Genomic DNA, 13,051 nt, shown 5'->3' with positions numbered 1-13,051 from the left:
AGATTTATTCCAGCATATTTTTATAAGGGTTCTTTCTGCCAATCTTAGATTTTTTTAAAAAAATCTGTAAATACTGTGAAGATACAGTAATTTCATTATACGGAAATTTAATGCAGGTTCTTAAAGTTTGTGCATGAATCTTCATGTTAATTCTCTGCCTGTCTCAAGCTGGGTTTCTCTTTTAATACTGGAGTTGTTTGACTTCTGTTTTATAAAAGGACTGGAGTCTTTAGAACAGTTTAATATCCAAAGGGGTTGAATACTGGGTACTGAACCGTGTGAACAGATGACATTATGGCAACTTCTGGTTTTGCAATTTCAAGAGTTTAGGCTGAAAGGTATTTTGCATGATCTCAGAAATACAGGCTCTCTAGAATTAGTCTCTGCTAAGGAAACCTTGAGATATGCATCAAAAGGAAACATTATTGAGAATCCAGTAACACAACAACAGCTGAGAGCTGTGTGCGTGCACTGGCATTCCCCCATCCACTGGGATATCAACCCCCTGGCCTCTCCATGTACAAGGAGAGGTAACTTGGCCAATGGATGAGAGGGGTTCATCTGAGTGGTGAGTAAGCGAAGCAAGCATTCTACTCAGCCTCAGCATAAATTAGGTTGAAGAGAGGTTGAGTGAAATATGAGAGAAATTACATGCTGTTCCACAGGCTTCTCTTAACAATTAAGAGCAGCTTTTAGGGTGTGTTAATGGCTGTAGCAGGACAGGGCTGAAAAGAGTCATTACACAGATATCATTTCACTCATAGCTGACTGGATACAAAGCCACAGTGTAATATTCCCTTGGACAATAAATGGTATGCAGCATTTCCATTTATTCTTGTTCTTTCTCTTCTTGGCCCAACAGAACTCATTTATACTACAGACTTCAAAACTAGGTGGATATTTTACTATATGAAACTGTTTCCAAGCTATTAAATATTGGTCCACAAGGCCAAAACAATACAGTGAGCATCAATGGAGAATATCTACTTGAAAACAGAGGAACTACTTTCTTTCTTTCTTTTTTTTAAGGCACAAATGCATAATTCATGGATGCCACCATTCATGGTCCACATACAATTTCAGAAGTATGCCTGTAGAACAAATAACACAAACCAAGCTTTTCATGCAATCACAATGTAAGAATTAGCAGCACTGCAAAAGTCATAGATCTTACATTTGGAGAGGGATCTGTTTGTTCATATTTTATCTCTTCTTTCCCATTTGCTTCAGACTGTGTCGGTTGGTATGATCTGCCTTCAATGAAAGTAATATAGTCTTTATAAGAGCATAATGGGCCTGCCAGGATACCCATGAAATTACAGTTGTAACTTAAATACTCCAGTAGACTTGGCATGCGTCTGTAATTCAAAGACAAGCAACTGGTGAGTTTTTACTTATGCTTTTAAAGCCTACTATAAGACCAGTATTAATACTGCACAGTGATGATAATGTAACTGAAATTAAGAAAAGAATGAAGATATAAGATCTGCATTTTTATCTATTCAGCTGGAGAAAGAGATAATATAGCCAACACTCAGGAGCCTTACACCCACTAACGACTTACAAAAACTTTGCATGTGGGCTGAGAAGCCATTAATACAGAGGTCCCCAACTTCTTTGAGTCTGTGGGCACAACTACAAAATGGCTGCCAAAAGAGGCAGAACAAGAGGCAGAGGAAGCTCAAGTACAGGGGAGAAATGGGGTAATTTAAAAACATCCTGTGAAAGAGGAGTGAGAAAGAATAAAATCAACACAGTGAAAGCAGCGGCTGCTGAACCATCATTATTTTAATCAGATCTCTAATGGCCAATCAGAAGTGCTGCTAGGCAAGGATCCAACATGGCCATGCCCACTTTCTAAAAACACTTGGGGGGACCAGAAAAGATGTTGGCAGACACTATGGTGCCTGTAGGCACCATGTTGGGGACCCCTGAACTAATAATTGGATTGAGGAGAAGCACCATTTAGAGGATAAATCCAAAAGCAAGTCTCAAACACACCACATAAAAATGAGCAAGAATGAGCAACCTTGAGACCCTTGTTGGGGGGTGGGTTTGTGATGTCAGGACACTCTAAACCAGTGCTAGCACAGGACAATGTCAGGCAAATATCCCCAGGGATGGTGGCAACATGGGGATCAGTGAAGCCAACCGAAGTCCAGAGGAAACAGAAAGGAGCAAGGAAGACAAGCCAGGAGCTAGGATGGATGGCAGGAGGAGGGCCCTGCCTAATGCTGTACCCTCTAATGCCAGATCAGGGGTGGTGGAAAGAGGAGGGGCCAGGGTGTTGATATCCTCGTGGACGGGGGAATACTAGTTGAGCAAGCTTAGCCTCCAGGGATGGAAGATTGGTGAAAGATCAGGGAAGCTCTGGGGCAGTTTTAAAAGACAGGAAAGTGATAGGTCACGGAGGAAGAGCACAGGTGCAACCCAGAGACAACAGGAGAGGGTCCTCAGGGAAAGGGACTGGAGTGTGGTTTAATCTGCCCTCCCCCTGTAACTCTGAGGCCTGCTGAGGAGCTTGCCGGTGGAAAAGGAACCCTGGAGGTCCTACCTTGCTGGATTCACCCCTGGAATTCCCAGACTCTGACAATCACTGTAACATTAAGCTGCAGTGGTATGTCTAGAACAATGTTAAGCTACAGAGTATAGATCCCCAACCTTTTTGGTCCTACAGGAAGCTTTGGAGTTTTGAGCATCACCCCAAAATGGCTGGCATAGGACTCAGAGACCAACCCAAAATGTCTCCCATAAGAGGTGGATACCTTCCAAATACAATATCTTCCTCTTTGCTTGCAAAAGAATGGCATAATAACCAAGCTGAACCAATGAAGTTGCCTTATTCAGAATCTGGCCCTTGGTGTATCAAGATCAGTACTATTTCTACTTTGGATGGAAGCATGGATCAGCCCCTGAGAAGACAACAAGCTTGTGGAAGGAGGGAATAGGTTTCTATATTTGAACACTACCCTTCCTCCCCCCGCCCCAACAGCCAAGCTTCCTGGACTCTAAGACAAGAAGAAAGCTCCCTCCCCTCACTGCTCAAAGGGAGAATGGAATCACATACTAAGTTGCTTACCAGTCCTCTTGTTCCTCCAGTGCCTATGGATACTATTGCAGCCATGGAAAAAGCCCTTCATTGAACAGTCAATGATCAGCCTTGCCTTACAATGGCACCACCCACCTTCTGAAAAGTTTGGTGGATGCCAGGGGCACCATGGAGCCCATGAGTTCAATGCTGAGGAACCCCACTATAGAGATTTATCAATCACCAAATAAAATTGATATCCTGCTATAGTTTAAATTTGATAATTAACATATCACTTTAGTTTAATGACAGCAAATTGTCAAGTACTTTTTTTTTTAAGCCCAACAGTGTTACTGAGGAAAACAGCAGCCATAAGGTGGGGGATGAGGCAAGGAAAGTGCAGGGTGAACATTTGTATGGCCACTCTGTGGCCACTGTGAACATCCCTGTATTTGCAGTTTGCAGCAGAAGGAACAGGAAATCATCACCACCCTGAGGATGCAACCTGAGACAAAGTGCAAAACACAAAGCGGATGAAAGCAGGACCATGGAAGGAGTTCCTCTGTCTTCTCCTGCTATGCTGCAGACTGTCTAATAGCTGTTGGAATTCAGATAGCAGTTCACAGTGTAGTAAAGAAAAGCTTACCTCACAGCCAAGCACCGCTGAGATGGAGTCAGTGCTTCATCCTTTCGAAACATTCCTGCGGGGGATGGGGAATAATGGAGTGGAACACATTAGCTCTCAATTTATCTGGTGAATGAAGAATCAGGGACATTTTGTAGTCTCAAAACATATTTTTTAGAAGTGTGTCTTTCAAAAGCAATCAGTCATTTCAACTTCAACATATGGACGGATGAACAGCTATTAGAATACCATGTATTGCCACAAACCACCCCATTAAGAGTGTAATCTTTATTAACAACTGTGTAAAATCAAAGCAGAATTCATACTCTGAATTGTTTGGGAATTTCTGTGCTTTGCATCTAAGTGAGACTCCTTCCCTCACTTCAGCTCACAGAAGACCCTCCCCTCTTCTGCTCCTAGGAAGTCAAGAGACTCTTGGGAGCAGTGGGGGGGGGGGGGCGGAAATGAAAGGTGGAAAGTCACCCCAGCGATGGAAGTACCGTTTCATCAGTGTAACAATACCTTTGAATCCAAACTTTAATTTGTTAAGAAATAGCTATGCTGAACTTGCTAAGGTTCAAGTTTTGGCTTTACAAGCACTATTTCCCAGGAGTTTTTCAATATATACACTGAAACTAAAGGTTGATTTTGAAGGGTCTACTGCACATTTAGGATAGACAAAAAAAATCATTTGAGAAGTTTCAGACTGTCATTCACACTATGTATTTATTTTCTACATTTAATTTGCTATCCTATAATGTGTCACTCAGACAAGTTAGTAAATTCACACAAAAGTTGCAGAAAGAGATAAAAAAATAAATATAACATGCCTTATTTTTTTAAGCTTGAAGAAAACGTTTAAATGACAATTCAGCTTGGGGAAGAAAACTCTTACCATCATGAATTTCATAAGCCAAACTTGTAATCTTCTGTGTAATTATCATCATTGGGCTGCAGCAAAGGAAGAATAAAGAAAAACTTCAAAAGCAGAAAATTCAGATTTCACTTTTTGAAAAGTCTATTTTATGGAGAGATAAGCTTGAAAAGGATAACACATTTCTGCCACTTAAAAAAAAAATCAGTTGTATCATTGATAACAAATGTATACTTCTGTGCAGGTAGACAACACATGTATAAGGAGGCATTCTGAAAAAATAAACTTAACTCATCTTAATGCCAATACTAAGCCAACAATTTTTAAAATACTGAAATATTTGCCTTTTACCTAAGGGTACAATCTTTGTCTAAGGAGGAGGGGAAAATTTTGAACAGGCAAGGCTGGAGTCAAGGATTGCTGTATTTTGGGAGGACATGTGACTTTCGTTCTGTTTCAGAAGGATGAAAAGTAATGTTAAAAGAACAGCAGGGCTTTTTTTATAGCAGTAACTCCTTTGCATATTAGGCCACTGCCCTGATGTAGCCAGTCCTCCAAGAACTTACAGGGTTCTTCTTACAGGGCCTGCTGTAAGCTCTTGGAGGACTGACTGCATCAGGGGTGTGTGGCCTAATATGCAAAGGAGTTCCTGCTACAAAAAAGCCCTGAAGAACAGTAACTAACATCTCATGCAGTAATTTTAAAAAAGGATTCCCAAAATTCCGCCCAAAGACAGAGCTGTTTAGCATGGAAAGTTACCAGAAAATAAGCACTGTCCTTGGTAAACAGACTCCATTGAAATAACTGTATATTTCCACCTATTCACCATTCAACCACTTATTTGCTCCATGCATATAAGTATATTGTTGACTTTGAAAAACTGAACTTATTTTAAAATAATAAAAGTGATTAGCATCTTTGTGCAGCCAGCCTGTAGGGAGTAGATTGGCTTTCCTGCACAGTCTTGAAAACATTGCTTGCTGCTTTTTAGACACATGGGTAATGATAATAGCAGAGAAGGCAATATAACCAAGATTCATCAGCACCCAGGAGAACACCATTCCCTGATTACGCATTTCAAAGTAGAAAAATAACACATACTTTTTAGAGCACAAATTTATTTTAATAAGCCTTTGGTATTGTTCTGTGGTATTTATTTTAGTAATTTGGTATTATTTCAAAGATGACTGGCTGAAGATGCTCCAAATTTAAAATTTCTTAAGATGTCTGAAAGCAGATTGTCAACTCCCCAATTCAATCCACATAGCTGTTTACTTTCTAAGAACTCAAAGTTAATTGAGTCCATTAATTACTACAGTCACCCACTAATATCTCTATCCTAGTAGGTCTCTGGTTTTACTGCTCTTTATACCCATTGACCTTAAACTATGTAAGTTTCTCTTATCCAGTTATTTTTTTTTAAATTTTCATTAAGTATACTCTTGTGTCAAGCCTCTAGACCAAGAGTGGCCAAACTTGCTAAATGTAATAGCCACACAGAATAAACGTCAGATGTTTGAGAGCCATAAGACAGGGAGGGAGAGAGGGAGGTAAACGGATAGGTGGGTGAGAGAGAAGTGGAAAGAAAGCAACTTTAACTTTAAATGCATTCTCCAAGCCACCAGCTGGCTTGGCTTGGAGAAGTGATTTAAAGAGAGATACGCCTTTTCTAAACTGGCTGACGGGGCAGTGGGAGTTTCAAGAGCCACAGGATATGTCTGAAAGAGCCATATGTAGCTCCCGAGCTGCAGTTTGGCCACCCCTGTGTTAGACCACAAACATAAGCAATAACTATTAAAATAGTTATATACTGAGTCTCTGCATTCGTTTATTATGCATTCACAGCATACTAAATCTGCAACAAATTCTTAAATCCATTAAAAGCTATCTTTAAAGCAAACTGAGACACAAAAAAATAAAGCTGCACTAATAGCAAAAACCAGGAGACCAACAAAGGGCAAGGAGATTGATGATGGGTGGTGGATGGTGGGTGATGGTGATGATGATATTGGATTTATATCCCACCCTCCACTCCAAATCTCAGAGTGGCTCACAATCTCCTTTATCTTCCTCCCCCACAACAGACACCCTGTGAGGTAGGTGGGACTGAGAGGACTCTCACAGCAGCTGCCCTTTAAAGGACAACTTCTGCCAAAGCTATGGCTGACTCAAGGCCATTCCAGCAGGTGCAAGTGGAGGAGTTGGGAATCAAACCCAGTTCTCCCAGATAAGAGTCTGCACACTTAACCACTACACCAAACTACCACCAAGCATGTTTTTGCACGTGGAAAGAATCTTCTGGTCACTAAAGGACGATTTCACACCTCATGCTAGAGCACTGCTCAAAGAAAAGCGAGTCTATATCACAAAGCATTCTTTTGCTTGTACAACTGGAAGCATAAGGACTATTTAAAATACTGTAGCACAACATAGCCCCTCTTGCAGCCACTGGACATCTAACTCAATACAGTTAAATTCCGGTACTGCAGAAGCTATACTGAATGTGATATGTAGCAAAGGCATTTAAAAGCCACCTAAAAACAAACATGTCAAGAACTCTGATTTTAATATTCTTGGTCGTATTTCCAAATTATAATGAAAGATTCATTGCACTTTAAATTCCCCTTTTCTACCACAAGCCTCCACATCACACCCCACAAGATTCTTAACCTTCAGGAATGTCCTTTGGGGAAGTGCAGGGAATTACTGTGGATGGAGGAGACAAAAAAAAATTAATTCTGCAAAGAAGAGTGCTGTTTGTGGTTCTTTGGATCTAAACCATTGGCAACATTTATACTTCATTCCCTTAGGGTTTAACAGTGGTTAATTTTTTCCCAATACATGCAAATGTGAGAAATATAGAGTGCTTTTTTTTTAAAGGTGCCAATAATCATATATAAAGGTGTGTCAATTTCCACCATTTCCTGCCTCCCAGATTGTTCCTGAGTGGTCCACTCCCTCTTTATCGAGATAAGTGGGGCAGGCTGGTGCACAACATGAGGACTTGGAAAAGCCTCCCCTAATGTTGGACTGGCAAGTACCATCATGGGGATGGGGGAGAAATCCCTTTCTCTCTCTACACACAACATACACACACACAGACCAGGAATAATTTTGACATATTCATTTTTGTGACATAACAGATTCCCCTCAGATTTTATTTGTTTATGATACAGAACTTTAATGATAATATAACAAACACACAGTCTCTGGGAGATATAATACTGTCAAGAATTTTATGTGCACATCAACTCAATTTCATTACCCATGTCCACTAGCCACCTATCATGACACTCCGCCTTTTTTTCATGCTCCAATAGAAAAACTATCTTTTGCTACTATTCAGTTACCAGTTGTCTCAGGCAGCCTGTGAGGTGAGACGGAACTGTAAAAATCAAAATGTGACACCATTCCAACATCTGCTATGTTACGAGCTTACAACAATACCACAGAATTGACTTGTTTCAGAATCTAACACAAAGCCTTCAGTAGTTGGGGAAGACTGGCTTGTCATACAGAAATCTCTACACAAAAAAAATGGTAACTGTATTGGTCCAGAGCAAAATCCAAAACTAATGTCCATTCCAGTCTCTACTCAGTTTCTTAGAGTTAAAAAGCAGGGTTTTAAGAATGAGACATGAGGTATTTAAGATAGACACTGGGGTGGAAGCACATTCCACACAGGTTTCCCTGATGAAGGAATTATCCAGTGCTCCCCTGCTATCACAAATACATAACTATAGGAACTAATTACATCTTTCTATTATGCATATATCTATGAATTACTATGAAGTTTATTTAACTCCATCATATTAACAACAGAAATAGCTAGTTACAGGAAATATTACTTATTCTTACCCAGAAAAATCGGCAGAGTACTGTCCATAGTCAAAGATATAGACTCTAGAAATTTGGCACACAGTGAGGTATCCCAAAGCAAAAACAAAACAATATCTGAAAAGGAAAAAAAAATGTTAAGCTATCTATAATATAGGCCTACTCATTCTTATAAACAGGCGTGAATTATTTAAAGACATCAAAACCATATTTTTCCAACTATTACCAAGGCTGTATGCATTTATTTTATAATCCTATTTTAATACATTGTAAATATTATGCATGCTTTGCTTCTAATTAAGTAGCTTTAGAATTGTACGTCTGCAGCCCAAGTAATGATCTTACTCCCTACTATACTTGGATGCAAGATCACCAGTCTCAATAGCCTTACAGCCAGGTAAACCTATCCAGATTTAAATGCATATTAAAACTAAGATGATACAGTATGAAGCTAATTCACTCTTCCTGAGCATGCAGTCCACATTTTGAAAGAATATTTACTTTCAATTTTTAAAAAATTGTAATAGTTAACTGGTTTCACAGAAGAGCAATATTTTAACCAAATACAGCCTGCCTTACAGAATTATACATACAGCCTGCGCAGTGGCACGCCGAAGCAGCCTGTCACTAATAACGCAGGTCGAGATGCAGGACAGGAACCCGGAAGTGACCAACAGGCTGCTTCAGCATGCCGCTGCGCCGGCCCCCTGGGCCCCACAACGATGGGACTGATGCCACAGGGACGGGCTCGAAACACTCTATAACCCCTCAAAAGAACAGCAGTCTAGCTCGCTTCCCCCGAGCCCTGCCGCCATAAGCCTCAAGGGGGCTCATTTTGCGGCATCTCCCGGCGGGAGGGTGGCACCCGCACGGGACACATATCAAATGAAAGAGGGGGCGCAGGGCTATCAGAAACAGCCGGCGGAGGGAGTCGCGAGACCACCCCACTGGGGGATCCACACCCCGAAAGTGATGAAGGTGGCGCAGATAGAGCCAACAGAGCAAACAGGACAAAATAAATAGGCTGCATTATGCAGCACAGTTGAGAAAGTGCCTTATCCCATATACTGATGAAGTAAATACAGGATCTGAGAACAAAATTGCACCAGAAGACACAAACACAAAGCTCCCTTACACTGAATCAGTGCTTGGGTCCACCAAAGTCAGTATTGTCCACTCCAGTCAGAAACACAAAGCTCCCTTACACTGAATCAGTGCTTGGGTCCACCAAAGTCAGTATTGTCCACTCCAGTCACAAACACAAAGCTCCATTACACTGAATCAGTGCTTGGGTCCACCAAAGTCAGTATTGTCTACTCCAGTCACAAACACAAAGCTCCCTTACACTGGATCAGTGCTTGGGTCCACCAAAGTCAGTATTGTCCACTCCAGTCACAAACACAAAGCTCCCTTACACTGAATCAGTGCTTGGGTCCACCAAAGTCAGTATTGTCACATAAGAACATAAGAGAAGCCATGTTGGATCAGGCCACTGGCCCATCCAGTCCAACACTCTGCGTCACATAAGAACATAAGAGAAGCCCTGTTGGATCAGGCCAGTGGCCCATCCAGTCCAACACTCTGCGTCACATAAGAACATAAGAGAAGCCCTGTTGGATCAGGCCAGTGGCCCATCCAGTCCAACACTCTGCGTCACATAAGAACATAAGAGAAGCCATGTTGGATCAGGCCAGTGGCCCATCCAGTCCAACACACTGTGTCACATAAGAACATAAGAGAAGCCCTGTTGGATCAGGCCAGTGGCCCATTCAGTCCAACACTCTGTGTCACATAAGAACATAAGGAGGGAAGGGGGGAAGGGAGGGAGGGAAGGGGGGAAGGTAGGGAGGGAGGGAGGAAGGAAGGAAGGAAGGAAGGGAGGGAGGGAGGGAGGGAGGAGGGAGGGAAGGAAAGAAGGAAGGAAGGAAGGGAGGAAGGAAGAAAGGAAGGGAGGAGGGAGGAAGGGAGGGAGGGAAGGAAGGAAGGAAGGAAGGAAGGAAGGAAGGAAGGAAGGAAGGAAGGAAGGAAGGAAGGAAGGAAGGAAGGAAGGAAGGAGGGAAGGAAGGAAGGAGGGAAGGAAGGGAGGGAAGGAAGAAAGGAAGGAAGGGAGGAGGGAGGGAAAGAAGAAAGGAGGGAAGGGAGGAGGGAGGGAAGGGAGGAAGGGAAGGAAGGCCGCCCCCTCCCGCCAGCCCCCCCCCGCTTTCGGCCCCCACCCTCCCAGCTTACCTTCTTCCAGGGGGGCGGGGGGCGGCCTCTCCTCCCGGCGGCTGGTGCTGCTGGCGAGGCTGGCGGCAGCTGCGGAGGCCGGGGAGGGCCTGCGCTGGTCTCTGGAGGGCCTCCAGGGACCAGCGCCGGCCTCTCCGCGGCCTCGGCTGGCCGGCGCTGGTCGCTGGAGGCCCTCCAGAGTCTCTGGAGGGCCTCCAGGGACCAGCGGAGGCCGCGGAGAGGCCTCAGCTGTTCGGCGCTGGCTGCTCCGCGGCCTCCGCTGGTCGCTGGAGGCCCTCCAGAGACTCTGGAGGGCCTCCAGGGACCAGCGCCGGCCGTGGAGAGGCCTCAGCTGTTCGGCGCTGGTCGCTCCACGACCTCTCCGCGGCCTCCGCTGGTCTCTGGAGGCCCTCCAGAGTCTCTGGAGGGCCTCCAGCAACCAGCGGAGGCCGCGGAGAGGCCTCCGCCACCGCCGCCAGGACCCGCACGCGGGTGGAGAAGGCGGCGAGGGAGGGAGGGAGCGTCCCTGCGCACGCGCAGGGATGCTCTCTCCCTCACTCGCCGCCTTCCCCGCTGGCGCCCGCGGCCCACCGCCTCCGGGGCTGGCTAAACCGGGACCTTTAATGGTCCCGGTATAGGCAGCCCGGGAGGCGGGAATTGGTGGCCAGAACGGGGAAAGTCCCGGGAGACCGGGACGGTCTGGCCACCCTACTAGAAAGAGACTGGCCCTGGCTTTTACTAACAGAATACAAGGTTTGTAGCTGGAGAAGTGTGGTGGCTGCTGTGACAGACTACACTTTTAAAAGCTTAGAAGTGCTGTACAAACAGGCAAAGGACTGTGAAGGGCTAATTCTTCAAAGAGCCAGAGAGCTGTGAGTGACATCTGTTTCAAGCAATCTAATTCAATAGCATCAGCAGAGCAGAGAAAGACTTCTGAATTGGATATTAAGGAGAATAGTCTGATTTCAGTTGAGTACTGACAGATTCAGAAATGAGAAGAAACAAGTACTGACAGATTCAGATTCAACCCTGACTGAGAGCAGTTTAAGACAGAAGAACTGGGGAAAGTTGGCAAGGAAGTTTTGGAAGTATATGAAGACTCCAATTTGAACCAAGGAAAGGGAATAGATCTTCTAGAGACAGAGCGAGAAGAAAATTCCCTACCCAGTCAAACAGGGAGTCAACTTTGAAGAGTGTAGAGATCCCTGGTCTGAAGAGGTTAGAAACTGCTTTGGAGACCTTGGAAAGGAAAGGTCCTCTGTGCAAGCGCCAGTTGTTTCCAACTCTGGGGCAACGTTGCTTTCACGCTTTCACAGCAAACTTTTTTACAGGGTGGTTTGCCATTGCCTTCCCCAGTCATCTACACTTCCCCCCCAGCAAGTTAGGTACTCATTTTACCGACCTCAGAAGGTTGGAAGGCTGAGTCAACCTCAAGCCGGCTACCTGAAAACCCAGCTTCCGCCAGGGATCGAACTCAGGTCGTGAGCAGAGCTTAGGACTGCAGTACTGCAGCTTTAACACTGCGCCACTGAAGATGAGCACTGCTGTTTCAAGAGAAGGAGTCTGGATACTGGAAAGAATGTACCAGCCTTCTGGAAACCAAAAGTGAAAGAGAATACTCAAAGAAAGTGTGTTGGAGTGTCTGGGAAAACACTGGAACAAAAATCATTCAACATAAAGATTTAAGTCACTGTGAAAAGCTTAAGAAGTTCTCATTAGCTTGAAAAGAACTAAAGTCTGTGTATGTACTGGTTTTACCACAGAAATTTCAATCCTTGGTTTTACCTGACCTTTCCCCTCTGTGTCAAATAAAATATTTTGTTACTTTTAAATTTCAAAACACCTCAAATGCCATTTAAATTGTTTACGCTAAAGAGGGCTCCTGATCTTTCTTTCCCTCAGGTTACCCTCAGGCTGAGTCAACAGCCAATATATTGTCCTGTGACTGGATGGGACAGCCAGAGAAAAAAGAAAAAAAGTAAAGAAAAAAACACATTACTAGGATAGCTCAGTCAGTAAAGGGAAAGAGAAATGGAGGAGAAATCTTGCCGCTGAGGGATGGAAGTGGACAGGTGTATGTGTCATAACTACTTAGCAACAGCCACGGAAGGTATTTATTTCTTAATGGTATAAGCACTGCTTCTATTAGGGTTTTTTTGGGGGGGGAGGGGGAATTAAGAAATAAAAAATATAACAATGGTGGCAAGTGTCCAGCTAAGGCTCTATAAAAAGTTTCACAATCTCTTAAAAATACGTCCATGAACAACTGCCACCTATATGCCGTATATTCAAATGTTGATGAAGCTTTAAATCCTCACTCTACTGGACAACTATAGGTGAATATTTATCTTTCCAGTGTGATAATATAAATATTTTGGCAACTGTGAGGGCAGAGAGGATCCATTTTCACTGACCATCAAATTTGGCCAGACTGAGAATTTGATAGACAAAGCTGAAAATATCAGCCTATGTACAGTTGTAA

At 43.6% G+C, this 13,051-nt stretch overlaps 1 protein-coding gene across 1 annotated transcript in view; it reads right to left on the bottom strand.

Moving 5' to 3' along the window:
* Positions 1–13,051, bottom strand: part of MBOAT2 (membrane bound O-acyltransferase domain containing 2) — a 123,637-nt gene that overhangs the window by 22,817 nt on the left and 87,769 nt on the right. The window contains exons 4-7 of the mRNA XM_060234185.1: positions 8,386–8,481; positions 4,549–4,604; positions 3,675–3,729; positions 1,175–1,358 (exon numbers count right to left, since the gene is read on the bottom strand). Of these exons, the coding sequence (XP_060090168.1) occupies positions 1,175–1,358; positions 3,675–3,729; positions 4,549–4,604; positions 8,386–8,481 (391 nt within the window). The remainder of the gene's footprint in view (positions 1–1,174; positions 1,359–3,674; positions 3,730–4,548; positions 4,605–8,385; positions 8,482–13,051) is intronic.

The sequence above is a fragment of the Heteronotia binoei genome, chromosome 1 (genome assembly GCF_032191835.1).
Source record: "Heteronotia binoei isolate CCM8104 ecotype False Entrance Well chromosome 1, APGP_CSIRO_Hbin_v1, whole genome shotgun sequence".
In the NCBI taxonomy this organism is placed as follows: Eukaryota; Metazoa; Chordata; class Lepidosauria; order Squamata; family Gekkonidae; genus Heteronotia; species Heteronotia binoei.
This window is presented reverse-complemented; position numbering and strand designations above follow the sequence as displayed.